The sequence below is a fragment of the Truncatella angustata genome, assembly GCF_020726525.1.
Source record: "Truncatella angustata strain MPI-SDFR-AT-0073 chromosome Unknown BKA67scaffold_5, whole genome shotgun sequence".
NCBI classification, from domain to species: Eukaryota; Fungi; Ascomycota; class Sordariomycetes; order Amphisphaeriales; family Sporocadaceae; genus Truncatella; species Truncatella angustata.
The window spans coordinates 1363983-1380905 of record NW_025763385.1 but is presented as its reverse complement, the minus strand read 5'-3'; the positions used below and the strand labels follow the sequence as shown (position 1 = coordinate 1380905).

The 16923-nt window shown below is 48.5% G+C and overlaps 5 protein-coding genes across 5 annotated transcripts; 3 read left to right on the top strand and 2 right to left on the bottom strand.

The window, feature by feature from the left end:
• Positions 1-2230: 2230 nt before the first annotated feature.
• On the bottom strand, positions 2231-3068 carry BKA67DRAFT_659575 (cytochrome b5-like heme/steroid binding domain-containing protein; the record flags this gene model as incomplete). The annotated part of the gene is made up of 4 exons (XM_046107464.1): positions 2231-2412; positions 2617-2674; positions 2794-2828; positions 2978-3068. 4 exons carry the CDS (start codon positions 3066-3068, stop codon positions 2231-2233), a joined length of 366 nt encoding a protein of 121 aa, XP_045957198.1.
• A 607-nt stretch (positions 3069-3675) lies between these two features.
• BKA67DRAFT_304347 (uncharacterized protein) lies at positions 3676-5700 on the top strand. The gene is made up of 4 exons (XM_046096099.1): positions 3676-4136; positions 4198-4877; positions 4934-5041; positions 5106-5700. The coding sequence occupies exons 1-4, from the start codon at positions 3787-3789 to the stop codon at positions 5477-5479; spliced, it is 1512 nt and encodes a 503-aa protein (XP_045957197.1). The 5' UTR covers positions 3676-3786; the 3' UTR covers positions 5480-5700.
• Positions 5701-7248: 1548 nt separating this feature from the next.
• Positions 7249-8107, top strand: BKA67DRAFT_304502 (uncharacterized protein). Its single transcript, XM_046096100.1, has 2 exons — positions 7249-7262; positions 7375-8107. Exon 2 carries the CDS (start codon positions 7546-7548, stop codon positions 7966-7968), a length of 423 nt encoding a protein of 140 aa, XP_045957196.1. The 5' UTR covers positions 7249-7262; positions 7375-7545; the 3' UTR covers positions 7969-8107.
• Positions 8108-11576: 3469 nt separating this feature from the next.
• On the top strand, positions 11577-12754 carry BKA67DRAFT_304320 (uncharacterized protein). Its single transcript, XM_046096098.1, has 4 exons — positions 11577-11684; positions 11745-11977; positions 12031-12177; positions 12243-12754. Exons 2-4 carry the CDS (start codon positions 11870-11872, stop codon positions 12549-12551), a joined length of 564 nt encoding a protein of 187 aa, XP_045957195.1. The 5' UTR covers positions 11577-11684; positions 11745-11869; the 3' UTR covers positions 12552-12754.
• Positions 12755-14650: 1896 nt separating this feature from the next.
• On the bottom strand, positions 14651-15623 carry BKA67DRAFT_304288 (uncharacterized protein). The gene has a single exon (XM_046096097.1). The coding sequence runs from the start codon at positions 15460-15462 to the stop codon at positions 14803-14805; it is 660 nt and encodes a 219-aa protein (XP_045957194.1). The 5' UTR covers positions 15463-15623; the 3' UTR covers positions 14651-14802.
• Positions 15624-16923: the final 1300 nt, after the last annotated feature.

Sequence of the window (16923 nt, the reverse complement as noted above, 5' to 3'; positions counted from 1 at the left end):
AGGTCAAAAGAGACCAAGCCAAACAGTGCAGCATATCCAAGATAAGACTTCCTAGTTTTCTGTTTCAAGCATGCAGTTTTCCCACGACTGGGTGCATCCTTCCAGAATACATGAAATGAACCATTAGCTAGAAGCTGAGTTGGGCCATAGCTATGTGACTCGGACGTGATTTCGCTTAGTGCTTGTATTTTGGTAGTGGCATCGGCGTGATTCTCTACATGCACACAGTAACCTCCAAGCAAACAAAATCACCATAATGAAGATATAAAAGCGTGACGGCACTTTAGCGAATAACGATCTGCAACACTTTGTTTTTCTGACTTAATCCGCGCTTAACTATCACGCATCACCTCTGTCCAGGCAAGTTATCAACTCACTGGACTTGTTGATTTGCAACGATCTAATTATAACCCAGAACGCAGGACATAAGCATTCGGCGTAAATCAATACACACACAGAGCTCTCCACAGACGATAAAAATAGAGACGGCAATGTGTGATTGGGAGGAATTTCTTTTCGAGTGTCGCCACTCCACTGTCCGGCTCAAGTCTTACTGTCATTTCGCTCGCAACGATCCCAACCACGAATGCCTTGGCGTTAAGGTGCTACGGGAGTGTTGGAAGCAGGAAGGCCAGCTTTGCCAGTCCTGCCTTACGAGTGGCTACCGCTTTGATGTTAGGAGCGGCATCATTTGGCATCTGTCGAGAGGTGGAGCTTCGTAAGTGCCGGCGCAGACAACATTGCTCATTCCCATGGTGGTGGGGGGGATACCTGGTCATTCCTATGGAGCCAGGCGTTGCTCAACCAACCCATTGTTGCACTGCTTCTTCTTAGAGATGCGGGCATAGGTGCATAGGCAGTCTTGGTTATATCCATGGAGTCGTCGGTATTTTTGGTTCGTTCGCCCAGAAGCTAGAAAAGGTGCTTTGGCGTGTACCTGGTAAAGAAAAGTTCATCGAACGTGTTACACGGTCGTTGATTGGGGTGATACAAAAGCTTAATACTGTTCATCTATGTACATGTCATGGAAGAGTTGCACAACGTACGATATGTATGATACACTGTCAATGACGAATTGATACAAATCAACTCTGAGAATTGATCAGCTCATACATGTCGACGATATCGCCAAATCTCTTATGTGATGTAGTATGCGCAGTTTTCCGAACAAAGTGTACCTTGACTGGTTCCACGGTCTAATTTATCTTGAACTTTTTGGCTTTGTAACTTGTTGGTGTATATACCGGCGAGAATTCTGCCCATGACGTGATACAATGTAAGAACTTAATTTGTCGTCGTCGTACAGTAACGCTGCGGAGCCTCTTCTGCCAAATGGATTTGTCTACCAGTGGTGAAGCTTATGCGGCCATGGAAGCGGCGACGGTAGAACACTCGGGATTTTACTGGAGTAGCACAACTACTGCTGGAGAACCTGAGCCTAGCTTGTTCTAACAAGACTCAGCAGTTGATTTGGTGGCTTGATTACAACGTAGGTCCGAAACCTGTCACGGCTGCAGTGCTTGTTGTACGGTAGCAGAAACAGCAAGTGGATATATGCGAATGTGAGGGGACGGAGTTTGACCGCATTGTCATGTTGTTTTCACGGCGGATGCAGGTTCATACTGTCAGTCGGTGAGCTTGTTCATGCCAAGGCTTGTCTCAGATACAGATCTAGATCGGAACGACTGTCATGATCGACCCAGCGACCTTGCTGTAAGGTCCCTAACGCATGGTAGTAGATATTGCGAGTAGCCAGGGTAGATAAACGAATCAGATCCGATTCCACATTTATAAAAGGCTTGCGGCAGGTAAGCGGAGGCGGATTTCTTCCAAGGACTACATGGGCCATCGATTTATACCAAGGTGCAGAGAACTACTTCACCACCTGTATCAGCTGTTCATGTAAAACTGAGCGCAAGGGTATTCTTGACACAGTACGAATGTAGTCTCTAGGATCTGTGGACAGGATAAAAGCAGGCGGATGCCACCCACCCTAATAACTTTTGGTGTTACCGTGGTTTGACATGTAGGACACTTAGAAGAGAGACTGTTTCCTGAGGAACGGCTGAATTTTGAATTCCTGTCGAAAGTAGTTACCTGCAAGGTCCAAGTCTTCCATGAACCTATCCAGGGACAGACATGTGCTTGCCGCCGAGCCTCAGTCAGACCAATGTGCCCAAAGAGTAACTGGCGCATGCATTTTAATAAGGACGTGAAACGATGTGAGTGTTTACTCCCTGTTGGTGGCTCCCTCAACGACACCAACAACATTGTATCTCTTGGAGAAGAATGTGACCCAGTCATTGAGCGTTCCCTGTTCCTTATCGTCGAGGTCCTTCCATTCTGACGATACATCCTCGGCCTTGGTTGATGTCTTGCCCAAGGCCCGAGACGCATCCTTACCAGCAAAGACTGCATGATAGTTAGCGAACAGTCACATCACAGTAACTCAACAGGACTTTGTGACACAGCGGATTGTATCTGAGTGCTCGAAGAAGCTGACTGTTTACCAAGTTGAAGTCGCTGTGCTCATCCGTTTTGGGAGTGGGGGGGGGGGGGGGGGGGGGGATCTTCTATCAAGAGATCGGACGAAAGTCGTGAAACGAGGGTACTCACCGTTGTATGAACCTCCCGGTTGGTACGCTTTGTTGCCAGTGACATCGTAAACTTTGCCCTAGAACCCGCACTTAGCCACTGAACAATAGACGAGCGACTTGTGACTTGTGACTTGGCGTGGAACACAGTAAATGCGATATGCTGCACAGTCTCCCGAACTAATCGAGGCCCACGTACCTTGATAGCTACAAAGCACTTTTGACCCTCGCTGCCTGTGAAACGAGTCAATACGAAGTTCCTTTTCTCCGACCCCGGCGACTCTAGAGGCAAGCGTCGTTTGTCAAGAACCGGGAGACTCTCGAATTCACGGAGCCAACCAGATCAACATGCCGCACTTCATCAGTAGTGGCGGGCTACTCACCATCGGCCTTCGCAAGATCATCCAGAGAGATAGCATCATCCTTAGGCGGGTTCAACTGAACCGGGACCTTTGGTTCGAACTTTCCAGACATGGCGATGATTGGCGATGCTTTTCTTTTTCTTTTTCTATTTTCTTTTTAGGAGTCTGCTGCTAAGCGGGGTTGTTGTCTCGTGCCGGGCTGTGTATACTTGGTGTTGAGAAATCGAGTGAGTCCACTTGCGTCAAAATGATTGAAGCGTCCTTGGCGCTTAGAAAAAGGGAGGGGTGGTGATGTCGAGAGGCGAAGATTCCTTGATGGCTATAAATGCAGGCCCTGGGAGCATCCCTTTGCGATGAGGTGATTGATTTGGTGCATTCCAGTGGGGCCAATCACTACCGAGGCCGTTTAGCGGCTTTGTTCCGTGCCTGAGCTTGAGGCTTGGCGCAACGCAAAGCGAAGCTTGGGGGAGCTCACGATGAATGCATTCAATATGACATTCTCCAATGCTAAGAAGACTGGCCATGCGGGGCTCGGCGATGTGACGGTCACCATCTGATTGAAAAAGCCAGTCAGTCCCCTTTGTGACCGTCGTACCGTATGGGCCATTGTGTGGCAAGCTTGGCGTCCACACGCCGCCCGCTGTGGGTCGAATCGAGCTCCAAGCTCTCGGGAGCTACAATGCAAATTTACGGCGTACTGCAGTCGTCAGTTCAAGATCGATCAATCACTCACTCGGCATCGCTCTCGATCCTCTGACGCGCTCACCCCCCCCCCAAATCAAATGCTCATGTGCATCGTCTAGCTCAACATGCCTGTGTATGGCTCTTAGATGAACATGTCAGCGATACGTATGTGCGCCTTGCGTCCGCTCAATGGGATCCGGAGATCCCATCTTGGGCTGGCTCAAGCGCAGCTCCAGCGACCGTACGGCCATCTGAAAACGAGTGGCGGTAGATATACAGAGGCCCTCGTTATCGTGAGGCTCCAGCAAACGCGGAGTCAGTCGACTGGAGGCAAGAAGTTTTCAGACCAACCACCGCCGACGCCGTCTGGGTCACTGCTGCTTCGAGCTTTGCGGCAGAGCTTGAGTCTGCGTCCCTTGATAGGCGCCTTCCGTGGACAAAATCTGCAAAGACTATACCGTCAGAGCCCCGAAGAGCTCGTTATTGCCCTGGCACTGTACGTGAAAACCTCGCACCATGCCCAGGAACTCATCATCTAACGCTTTCGTGCTTCACAGTTTGGCTGGCATTTCGGTCATTGTTGTCTATGTAATATACACATATTACAACTATTTCCAGTCAGAACAATTCACAAAGTTCCCCCCCGATGTCGCCAAATCGATGCGACGTGCATTATACTACAGCAACTACAGTCCCGACCCGAAACTCGCCTTGAAGTACTACAAGCTGGCTCTGGAGCAGTGTGAGCAAAACGGCATCGACCCTTTCACAGATGGTGTCTTGGGTATCAAGATCCAGCTGGCTGCATGGCTGGAGAAGATCGGAAGCTATAAGAACTCGACTGACGTCTTGGAGGCCCTTCTCCGTGACTGCAAGAAATGGGTCGAAAAGATGGAGGAATCCGACCGTCAGGGGCTCATTGGCAAAGACGGCAACCTTGTTGGGGCTCCTGTCCAGGCAGCGAAAAAGGACACAAACTCCGATTCCCCAGAGGAAGAAGTGCAAGAAAACCTATGGGGCAAACGCACTCGGGTGCTTGGCAAGTCGGTAGGAATCAGTGTCAAGCTTGGAGAGCTGTACGCCGACGAGCATGTACTTCAAAGCGACACTGCCGGAGAGCGGCTCATCTGGGCCGTCGAGACTGTTCTGAAAGAACTGCAGCGCCGACAGGTACAAGGCGTGAAGGAAGGTGAGGGCGATTGGATGACCCCTGAACAAATCGGAGGCGCTTTAGAAGGTAAGATCATCCTAAATCGACCGTGTATCTGAAGGATATACTAATACCATACGCAGCTCTAGCCCATCACTACGAATCTAAGGACAAGCACTATTTGGCAGCTCCACTCTTCCTCCAAGCACTAACTATGTCTCCCCCCAAGAGCTGTCATACTGCGGTCCTGAGTAAGTCTTGAGACTGTCCATATTTAGCTTCCTCATCTGTGTATTGCTATACTAACCAAGTCAGTGAATAATTTGGCAATATCATTGGCACAACAACCGGTTGCTTCGGCTGATGCAATCGCGCCAGCTGCTAAGGGCCAACCTCGTGCCACAAGAGCGTCTCTTCTTGCCAGCGCCAAGTCATGGGCAACTCAAGCACACGCAACTGGATCAAAGGTGACCGGCGATGACCGGACCGAAGAATGTGATCAGGCCTGTGCTGTCGCTTTATGCAACCTGGGTGAGATCGCAGCCATGATGGGCGACATGGACGAAGCAAAGGCTAGATTCAAGCAGAGTCTTGGCTTGAGTAGACGCATCGGCTTTGAGGCCGGCGTCACCCAGGCTGAAGATGGACTGGCAGCTACATCGATCAGCCTTTCGTCAAAAGCTCCTTGATGCACCTAGCAAACGTGTCGATCAAGAACAACATGAGCCATCCGTGGCCAAGTTTCCGATGCTAAAATGCCTTGTGGCTTGAGCCTTATGTAAACTGCCCGCTTCATAGAAATAGTCAAGACCAGGTTCAGGGCCGTTCAGTCCTTATAGCCCTAGGAGTCGTGGCGCATCTACTTCTAAAAGCATAGAAGATCAACCTTTGCCAGGATTGTTCTCGTGCCAGAATTATTTCGTTTCGATTAGCATGTGAAGCGGTGGGCGTGGGAAATTGTGATAGAATTGATAGGGGTCTGTAAGATTATAAGACGCGATTATGGCCATACCACGAGATAGTTAGGAACAAGCTATGGCGGCGTTCGTCCCCAGATAGTTTCACACGGTCACGCACTCCTTGGCCGTGGTTGAATTGACATCCCTTCGAAGGACATGACTGCTTTTAGTCATGGCCGTCTTGAAGATACTCCACTCCCAGACTAGACGCATTACCAACAGACAGGGTAGGCATTCCTGCGCTGGGACGGCCTCGTCGTACGACAGGCGACTGGTCTCTCGTTCACGATTCACATTGCCCGTTAATTTGCCACCAGCCCTACGAGGCTCCTCGCTTCCATTTGGTGTGTGCTCAAGCCTCTCGACAGCTGGTAAGCGGGTGCTTTTGCCTCCCTATGGAGTCTTTAGGCAGGTATAGAACTGATCTTGAGAGCACCTGGGGCTAGCCGGGCCGCTCACGCACAAAGGGTCTCTGACTCCACCCTAGTCTAGAGGCACTTTTGAGGGGCAGGGGGGGGGGGGGGCTACTATCTTTGTGATGTTCGACACGGCGCTCTTGAATGAATCTACAAGACCCTACGAGGGTGTAGAGATGCGATCAAGGCTGCGAGTATCCAGCGAACGTTGAAATAGGCTGCACAGGTGGCCGGATAGTGCTGGGCATGATGGAGAGCTTTGTTCAGAGTTCTGGCGACTATGACTGATTGTTACCCAGTGGTACTGTGTACCATAGTACAGTCCAAACGCCGGTATCTTAGTAGCTCGCCTGTTCTCTGCCTGCCTCCGTCTCGGCTCGATGCGAGCTTCTGCATAGACGTCGCTGCCGTGACCAGTGGCTTGTCATCGTGTCATTATAGTCGAAGCCATGAAACGTTGCTGAAAGTGCCACCCGACAGCAGCATCGCCGCTTTGTTCCCGTGTTGCGGTGAGATGTCGAAACATGCTCTACTGACAGCTGAAGCGAAAGCCGAGGGGTGTCCACACGAGTTGCCGGCATTGCTGCATAGCGTGGAATGAGGAAATGATCATGCAGTTCGTCTGTTCAACCTTGGGTATACCAAAGATCCTCCACCAAATGATTGGGGCTCACCAATAGAAATTATGGCGGCGCGGAACGACGGAGATATGTCCACTGGCTGCCATTGTATTGGTCCGCCACATTCCAAATGCAACCGCCCGTGTGCAGGCCTCCAAGTGGTCCGTGTCGACTGGGACTGATCGAGATCCGGCCGCGTATTTTATTGGCCCTGCCAGCGCTCGCCGAATGGGTATCATATCTCTGGTTGCGGTGATGTTGGACCTATCTGCTTGCATTATCTAGTCACGCGTGTCTGCAGTTTGATAACAAAGGCAGAAACGCCAGTTCGTCGACCGCCACGAAGATGTCACTGACTGATAGCGATGGACAGAAGTGCTCTACATCAGTCCAGGCGCATGGCCGACTTTTGGAGTTCAACCGGACTCGCTCCACCAATGAGACACGAGACGCCGAGCACTGGCGGTCTCCTTTTAGGCAAGTCCGCTTACTATATGTCCGCCATGACTCTTTCTCACAAACGGCGATGGTACTTTGTGCAATTGTCTCATATTTATGACAGGTGCCCTACGAGGCTGACCATTCGTAGCTTCTCCGTCGGACTAAAGCGAACAGACACAGCCCACGACAGTGTGGTTTACGAGGACGCCTAGATGAAATGAATACGCCGGAGTACTTGAACTATGCTTGGCAGGGGTCCATAGCGGTCACGAATTATGTCCTGTGTGCCACACTGGGCATTATGCGCTCGACGAAATGAATGCTTCCATGTGCCAATGCTTTCACCGCCCACGTGGCAATGGCCATCGTAGCCTGTGGCTCGAATACCTTGTGCGTGGCGTTGTCAGAACTTTGCTCAAATTGGGTTGGTAATCACCCAAAGGTTGCAATGGAAGTATGTTATGGAGTTGAATTCATATCAGGCAAGAAGTTCAACATCCATTACAAAGCTAAATTAATACTTGGGAGACGGCGTTGCCCAAGTCCAATTCCTGCCACGGCTAGGCCTGGTAGGGTGACGCTTGTCGTGCCTTTCGGCGAAATGAAGGCACAAGGACCACGAGTTATGAGAGTCGAATCATCTGAGGAATTTCTTTTGTTAATAATATTAGATACTTGTTCAAAATTAGAAGTTCCCAAGTGGGGCCTGATCAAGAAGGATCCGTATAGAACACCCTTTTGATAAATTTGCGGCTGCTTGGTGTCCCAGCTGAATGGATCACTCCGCCACGTTCCTGGCCAGAAGTAGATATTCCCTAGGCCGTGATTATAGGAAAATGCGCCCAAAATGAAACTCCTGGTGGCCTACAGATACCAAGTAGATTTGGAGGTTCGTGTTCTCGCCATGCACCCCTGAATACTATTTCTAAAAGTAGCGGCCCCCGAGTGGCGATCTTGATCCTATGGCTCCATCCGCTCGTTTCTGAAATTCAAAAGAAGAGATGCTCAAGCTTGCGACGTTACGGCTGAGATATCTTATTGGCGGGTGGTTCCTGGGAACCATCGGCGACGTCCACGATCGCAATCCGAGGAGAGCCTCTCGAGCCAGATATAGCCGTGATCAGACCAAGGCTGGCTATGAATAAACATGGAACTATTTGCCGGTGAGAGCGGTGCCCCATGGAGTATCCTCACCCCTGCCTAAGTTCAACAACTCGTCAATTATGAAGTTCAGGTTGCATAAGCATGCGAGACATTGAAGTAGACAGGGGTGTTGTTATCCCCTGCTTAGTGTCGCTGTACGGTGCTTCAACGTGGGGCTGCTGAAAGCTTGTGTCTGCGGATCTAAGACGGTCGTGGAGCGCCTGGAAAGACAGCAAATTACCAGATCTCGTGACGAAAAACTGTACCGATAGCGGCCGGTATGTGGTGATTTCTACCTTGTGACGCTTGGTACTGCTAAGGAATTCTGCAGGGACCTGTCACCGCTGTTCCATTCCACGTGGGTATTAAATACGGCGGTGTTGAATCCCCAGAGCCTCATTGAGCCAGGTGTTTCTCGAAACTTGTCCACGAATCGATGGAACGATGGAGATATTAAATCCGGCCTTCGTGATTTCGAGGATCCCTTAAACACAGGATCTCATTCAGTCCTTGATGGCATTTCAAAAGTACATCTGAACAGACTCAAGGTGGTGCCAAACATCTGAGGTCGTCGCCTGAAACAGTTAGCCGCTGTAGCAATTTGGGAAGCTGTATTTAATCGTAATAAACCAAGAAACTCATCTCGACTACGGATGCTGCGAAATGGTCACAGCAGCTCTCCAGACTGGTGCTTCTTGGCAGTCAGCATCTCTCGCGCACGCCGTTGAAAACATCGACTTGGCTACGTGACACGAGATAGCTAGAGAATTTTTGGCAGGGTGCATTGTCAATGCAGCCCAGCCATGTCGTGGGGTTCAGCCGCAGGTCTCAGTCGGACGCTTTGTTCCTATTTGTGTCAATCGAAGCGGTGATTCCTAATAATTGTCACATGTTACGATTGGTGGAATTATCAGAATTACATATCGATGTTCAAAGTCTCAATGTGATGGTAAAGCTTTGCGAAGATAGTTGTATTGCTGAGCTGACACGTAACCTTAAGTGAGTGTTGAGTTTGGTTCAGACGAGTCGTAGTAGAAAGGCACTACTGTGGTATATGTAAAAGCAGTTTGACGTCACAAAAGAAAATAACATTTGTTTCGAGAGAGAGAGAGCTCGAGACCTTCGTGCATGTTTGCCTACACAGCCCTTGAACGTCGTGCTGAAGCCGCGTGGAGATGGCTACTTACAACCTTATTTTAGACTCTAGCTTATCGCTGTGGCGCTGCAACCACTGTCGTGACGACATTTAGCTACGTGATGTTGCTGGAAGACGGACTATACGAATGTGGCCCCGCTTCGATGGCTGCAATTTTTTTTAATTTTTTCTTTTTAAAAAGCCCAGGGCCTCAGGGCTGGCACACATGGACGTTGTTGAAAGTTGACGGACAAGGCGGGACATCAGTCCGTGACCCGACGATTTGGCTTGCTCCCCCGCATCCCTAGCGCGGGCCGTTGGAAGAGCTGGTACTCGCGGAAAACGAACCATCTAGAAGGCTTTTTTCCCACGATCGTTCAAGTATCTACTCTGTAGCACTTGCTACTATACGATACTTCGCATCTGTCCCGTATTTGAAGATGAAATCCAGTATTCATAAAAGACCGGTACAACTGTCTGCTGAAAAAGTCTGGACAGGTCTCCGTTGCAAAGCTGCTGACCCGAGAAGGGATTCTCGGTTCGTACCGATTGGTAGCCTCATTTACCCCGTAAGTGTCTTACAGACTGTGGTAGGTTAGATAAGGAGACAAAGTCCCCTAGCCACTGCGCAGACCAGCCAGGGAAACGCAAATGATGAAGTAGCTGCAATAAGTGTGCTAAAATCTCACACTCTATTAGCACCTTGTGCTTCACCTCTACATGCGCCTCCTGAAGACGTGTCTGAGTGTGTAAATCAACCATGGATTGTTACTCTGGTATATCTGACCGAGCTTCACTAACGTTTACACCACTAGTATAAAGGCAAGTTGTGCAGATGCTGAACTAGTGCTCAGCAATATGGAATCTAGTCTAGGTACTGGTTTGTGAGTGCAACACTCTGACATGTGGCACCCGTTCCATTTCTGGATACTCCGATCCGATTATGCAATCACCAGGGTCATTAAATAGTAATTTCGTCAGCATTTACAATTGAACATTTTTGCACACACCCGGTCAACATTCCAGACTGTTCTGTTATAGCTTCTCGTTTGATTCAAATACTATGTGCGTTGGTGGGTCTCGAGAGTCTGTTGGCGATCTCTGTTTTAAGATCGCTCGTCTCAAAGAACCCTACCAGCTTCGGAGTTTGCTGCTGAAAATAGCCAGGGATCCATTTACACTAATACAAAGACTGGAAAACATCCACCCAAAGACATTGGACGTATTGCTTTCAGGTGATTACCGGATTGCCAATCCTCTTGTTGCAGGAATGAGTATAGCTTAATAAGAGGAGATACTAATTGTGGCAACTGCGGCTTAGATTGCCATGAGAGTGCATCCTGAAGTTTGAAAATGGCTAATGGGCGTTATGTGTGGTAACACGACAGATCGCATGTATCTGCAAAATAATCAGATCTAGAAATATGCGGAAGCTTTTAACTCATAGCGGCTGTATTGTCGGTTTTATTGATCTGCCAACCAACTCTGTTGCTATACCGCCAGGTACACGTGAGGTGAATACCATACTCCGTATTACATCCGGGTCATCGGGCTGTTTCGGCTTTCGGAAACCACAGTCACTGTATGGTATTTCAATGACCGGGTCGTATAGGATACCATATCGAGCAAGCAATAAACCGGACGATCAAAACACAGGTGAAAACCGTCCCGGAGATCAAATGGACAGTCTCAGCATCAGCGCCAGCATCTCAGCAGCTGTGCTTCGCTACATGCCCGTGGTACAAGTACGAGGTAATGGCCAAATTGGTAGTGCCCGTAGTGAGCCGCACTGCCGCGCCTCGTTCATTGGCCCCCATTAGCATCCTTTGCCTAGCTTGAACCAATACCTGAGGTTTTCCTGCATGGAGATCCAACTTCTGTCCTGGGCCTGACGTCTCGGACGAGCAAATCCTAGCAGGACCCAGACCTGGCATTGGGATATCTGTAACGATGCAACGCTATTGAACGCTAAGATGATCAAGACCATAGTGGGGTTTTAGGTACCTCCAAATACTTTTAGACTGTATGCACGTTGCAAGTCGGCAGCATTGCTTGGCCAAGCTAGAGACGTGCTGTAGCAGGGGTCCTACCTTTGCCCATCATTGCAAAAAAACAGTAAGTGTCGTTGAATTCGGACTATCTTGGATGGTTTCGCATTGTGGACGATAGATATAACCTGGGTACTTCCGCTCCTACAGCTGACTTCATTTTCCGACTACTATCCACTAACAACCTCAAAGCATACCAGCATTGCCTCAAACCTTCGTCTCCCTCTCAATCATACATAAAGGAACATACCCAATCTTATCGACCGTCGCTTTTTGCTGCTACTACACAAGCCAGATTAGTTTGGTTACCCGCTGCAATGGATAACTATGACTACCCGTCGCCGGCCAATTCTTTTCCTTATATGTACCACGAGTCCGAATCACGATTAGAGTCATCCGCATCAGCAAGCCCGATGGACTCTACAGTAAGGCTCACACCTATTGTGGTTTATACCATCAAGCTAACTGTTGGTTTTAGTATATAACATATCCAGGCATAGATCCGAGCTTTGAGCATGGCGATGTCTCCGGAGAGTCAACCCCGTCAGAGACGTCGCAATCAAATCAAAAGCCCAAACGCAAGCGCGAGAACAGATATAAAAACGCACCACCGTCAGTTCTATCTGTAAGTATAAATCCCACGTAACCATGATTGTTATGTGATTTCACGGCTCTGACTCTCATTCACAGCGTCGGAGGGCTCAAAACCGCGCTTCTCAGAGGGCTTATAGAGAAAGGAAGGACCAACGCATTAAGGATCTCGAAGACCTCCTGCAAGAAGCCCACCAAAGGAACGATGTCTTGAGCCAAGCATACACATCACTACAATCCGAATACATGCAGTTGAAGACAGAACAGGATATGGCCACGGCAGCTCAGTATCACCAGTCGCTCGGCTTGGGCTTCGACCCCACCATGGTTACACCTTCAACTGTGCAGGTAGAGGGGGTCGATATGGACTTATACTTGTGTGATAATGGGACGGTCTACAACATGTGATGTTGTCTGGGATTTGGACAACCTGGGAGATTCTCTCGACTGCCATGATTTAGGATTTCACGGTGAAAATGACTGCATGGGAATCCGGCAATGGACACTAATACGGAGTTGGTACAATGTTTTCGGATGGCGCCAGGAGTTCATCGACTCGCAGCTAGCTCTGCCATTGGTATGGGGTTCAAAATTTGGACATTTGACAATGATATATTACATTCTTCCTTGCCCTCAAGTCATGTGCTTGTACATATGCTGAAGTGCAATTTTCTGCCATTATCTACACAACTCAGCCACAAATGGCACAGTAAATGCGTTCACTAATGAGTTCAATGTGTTTCACGTATGTGCTATCGTGCCATGAGCTGCTGGACTTTCGCACTCAACGATACCTCCTTATCGCTTTGTGAGGTCAGATTTCCCAGCATCGGCCGTGGACAAAGGGTCCTCCTTCTTCCGTTGGGTCATGCACCAACGGGACTGACAACAGTCTAGACTGGAACTTCAGCCCCAGAACCCAAGTATTTTGAATTTGGCTAGTACTAGTGGTTGATCATTGTACTGTGTAGGCTTAGATCGTTGTTGTTCGGAACGTTTCGATCTGACAAGCGTCGCCTATTAAACGTTCGCTAGGAGCCCATTAGCTCACGTAGCTTACTGCAAGTTCGAGCTCTTGTAGTAGCTGTCTCTGTATTGTACTTGGTACAGCTTCTCTGCCTCAACCTGATCTTTGTGCACGACTGTCAGATGTTACATCAGAGTGAGTAGTCTATCGAGCATTCGAAGTTAGCAACAGAGTAATCTTAATACCAATCCCATCTCTATGGATGCTTGAAGCCAGTGGGAACTGAAATAACCCCTCATCCACTCGAAATCGTTGAGTTTGAAAATACAGTTGTGGCTGCAGCGATGGCTGACGTCTCCCCGCAATCAGCGGCGCTTGTGGTAACTTACGCGGCTTGGCCTTTTCAGAGTATTCATTCCATCGGTGTCTGATTGATCGTCAGGGCAATGTCCGCAGGGACGTTCCTTGCAGTAAGCTGTCTAGAATCCTGCTTAGTGAACTCGGGGACTGAAAGGTGAGAATAGCTCCGGCGACCAGACATGCATTTCATCATATTCAGCTTCCATTGCTGTTACTTCGGATAGACATAAAAGTACATTGACTTCGGCAACGATTGTGTAATGACTGACATATCTGCATAGCTATGCTCGGGCGGAGAGAGGCATTTGTATTTGAGTGGTAACGACTGCATATCTCGTCATTTGATTAATAAACACATAGTAACAATCATTAGTGTCGCGCTGTGAGATGATGGTTGTAGTGAAAGGAGCATGGCTGAAGATACAGCTTAGCTTCGGTAGTAAACAGGAAATGGATAAACACCATGGTGTCGGAAAACAGGTAGTTGCACATAATGCGTATTACACGTGGTGTGTATTCCATCTAGTGGTGTTGGGTCGAAGCTATGCCTACCCTGCGTTAATACTTGTACAATGCCTACATTCGCGTGTATACTTTGCGTTCTATTAGTCGGGCAGTCCTTAGTAGTACCTTATCGCGGTGATGCTGGTCGATGATTGTTACTTTGGGGTTGGCATTAGTCAAACGGCATAGAAAGTTTTTGTTTATACAGTACACAGTTCAAAGCAACACACATGTGGTCCGCGAACTTGGTAACCTTATCGCAGAGGCCACGTAGATGTACTTCACGCTGTGCAGGTAGCTCTACAGCTGGAACCTTTCCAACTAGGGTTGTTCCAAGTCTCGACTAAATAGTGTCCTCGATTTGTACATAGAATGGCTGATCGAGCTGTGTTAGTCATGGCGTTATCGTAGGTGGTATTCTAAATTACCCAGAATTTCTCATTCTCCTCGAAGACTTTCGCGATAGATGTGACTCTAAGTTGGCAACAAATAGACAGGCAACAAAGCAAGGAACAATTCAATAGGGAATTTATTGTTCTTATCTTGTCTACCAAATGTGACGCTTCCGTAAAGGGTGATGAGCGATGGGTTCTTAGTCAGCTACCCCTTGTTCCGCGAACCACATCATATAAGGCAGACCTGCTCCCATTAGGCTGGGCACCTTGGCTCTCAGGATAGACCAAAAGATTCCTCCCGTTGTTGCGAAAAAATCGTTCAAAATAAAGCATCGGATTTGTGGTCGATCCCTGTTAGTTGGTACAAACTAAAACAATTACGACCACTCAGCTCCAGCATCAACATTCCGTTCATTAGACTGTAGAGCCCAATTCAAAGTCTATACCATCGACCTCCGAGTCGGCTCCTCCTCCACCTCCTCCTCCTCCTCCTGAGGAGATGGTCGGGGATGTGCCAACAGCAGCCTAGCCACATAACCACGAATAATACGGCCGAGAAATAATAGGGCTTCTCAAACCATGTTCCGCCTCCGTCTCGCAAATCAGCTTGGCAAGGGGAGTTTATTTTGACGCTCATAACCACAAATCTTATCTGCTTTAATATTGCTAAGAAGGCGAACAATACACCGAGATGTGGCTTTTTAACCATTTGCGATACAGCAGAACGAGCAAGTTCAGGAACCGGCGAACCGACTTTGAACAGAACAACGCCATTTAGGGTGCCCTGAAAAGATGGGACGGCCGCGACAATGCAAATATCAACGGCCAACAGGGCGTAAAAACCTTTAGGAGTACAACATCGCGCTCGAAATGCGCTAGCCACGGCCAGACGTAGCAGATCGAAGGGGTTTACTATGAGAAGAACAGCAACAGTTTCGAGAGCCCTGACCAGGTTTCTGTTGAGGGAGGCGGAATATTCCATATGATATCTCGAAGGAAGCCATCGTACAAGGACACTTATTGAAGTAGTCGCCAGTGGAAGAACCAGCACTGCAGGCATTACGAGGAACCAAATACCTGTGCTGTTTCGCATATAGTTCCAAGAGGTTTTCGCGGACTCGATGGTGTTATGCAGAGAATAGAAATAAACGTTCTCCGTCCTACTACGGTGATGGACGTCCTAGCGGCTTGGGGAATGAACCTTTCCCTTCTTGAGTGTTTCTGGGAGTATGGCTGCCAGACCGAGCCCCCCAAGGATAAAAAGCAGTCCTACCAACAGAGGTGTAATTTTCCCATTAATAGTGGCCATTATGCGTCCAGCAGCTAATGACGCAAATGCCTCTGCGAAGAGCACGCTGCATATCGCCATATAAAAGAACATCGTACTGGAAGATGAATCAAGACGGAATTTCAACAAATTCGAATGAGATTGCTTACCGCCATTTATCATTGGAGATATTCGTTATCATGATAAGCTCCATTGCTTCAGCGATGCTGAATCCGCCTCCTATCAAAAGCGCTATACTAGAGGTCGGCACAAGTTCTACGAGTGACCCACCAGCAACTATTCCAAAGCCTGCTGTTGTTTGCACCAGAAGGACGAAGAGACTGGGAAAGAAGACCTATTTCCTCCCTTTTTGGTCGGCGATGGCACCATAAAACAAAGCAGTGAGTATCGCTGTTCAGCAGTCAATAACCTCCACCATTCCTCTTGGAGCATTCAAATCTAGACTAGATACGACTTACTGGCCAATGTCGAGGAGACAGTAGTTAGCATCGTACTATGGCTTACAGCCCCTTGGATGCCCCAAGAGCTGCAGAGTTTAGCGTTGATTTCGGCTATGTAGCGGTATTTGGCAGCGCAGAGGGAATCCTGAATGGCTGTTTATTGCACGAATTACTGTAACCAAATCATTTAGTGGTCATTGATATACAATTTTCAATGTCGTCGTTATTACATTAACTCTGAATTAGAGCATTGATAGACTCAACAACCAAGCAAATAGTGTTAGGGGAAAGCTGGAGGCAAAATCCTAACAGCTGCAATTGGTGCTGATGTGAACGATGCCGAAAATTATGTGAGTTGGTCTAGTCTAGTCTAGAGGCATTCATGTTGAGCCGACGGCATGCTTCGGACTTGTTCGGTTGTGAGGGCCGATAGATAGAGAGCACGCCACAGTGGGAAAGCTCATTTCGCTTAACGCCTTGCAGTGAGCAAGTCGCCAACGAAATAAGCTTGTAAATGACAGTTTCTCAACTTGGCAGGTCCTTATTAGTAGCATTCTCCGAGTAGGAAGCAATCCTGGAATATCTCAAAATTAGGCAATATGGGTAAGGTGAATTGACGAAGTACTATCCCAGCAAATGATTTTCCCCGAATCTTCCCTTTTCTGTTTGCGAAGGTAGTCTGGATCTCTTGGGCCTTATTAGCTAGCCTCGAGAGCCTCAAAGAACCCCACACGACTGTGCTAAGTTAAGTACGGTCATAGATTCACCAAGTAACTTAACCTTAGTCTTTACCTCACCCGATTTATGATCTGAATACCATGGCCTG

Bases quoted from the DNA above. Each gene is read 5' to 3' on its own strand.
- BKA67DRAFT_304288 (XM_046096097.1), bottom strand. From the start codon at position 15,462: ATGCGAAACAGCACAGGTATTTGGTTCCTCGTAATGCCTGCAGTGCTG.
- BKA67DRAFT_304347 (XM_046096099.1), top strand. From the start codon at position 3,787: ATGAACATGTCAGCGATACGTATGTGCGCCTTGCGTCCGCTCAATGGG. The intron at 4,137-4,197 runs GTACGTGAAAAC...CGTGCTTCACAG, and splicing joins CTCGTTATTGCCCTGGCACT to TTTGGCTGGCATTTCGGTCA. The intron at 5,042-5,105 runs GTAAGTCTTGAG...TAACCAAGTCAG, and splicing joins CTGTCATACTGCGGTCCTGA to TGAATAATTTGGCAATATCA.
- BKA67DRAFT_304320 (XM_046096098.1), top strand. From the start codon at position 11,870: ATGGATAACTATGACTACCCGTCGCCGGCCAATTCTTTTCCTTATATG. The intron at 11,978-12,030 runs GTAAGGCTCACA...TGTTGGTTTTAG, and splicing joins CAAGCCCGATGGACTCTACA to TATATAACATATCCAGGCAT. The intron at 12,178-12,242 runs GTAAGTATAAAT...TCTCATTCACAG, and splicing joins CACCACCGTCAGTTCTATCT to CGTCGGAGGGCTCAAAACCG.
- BKA67DRAFT_304502 (XM_046096100.1), top strand. From the start codon at position 7,546: ATGCTTCCATGTGCCAATGCTTTCACCGCCCACGTGGCAATGGCCATC.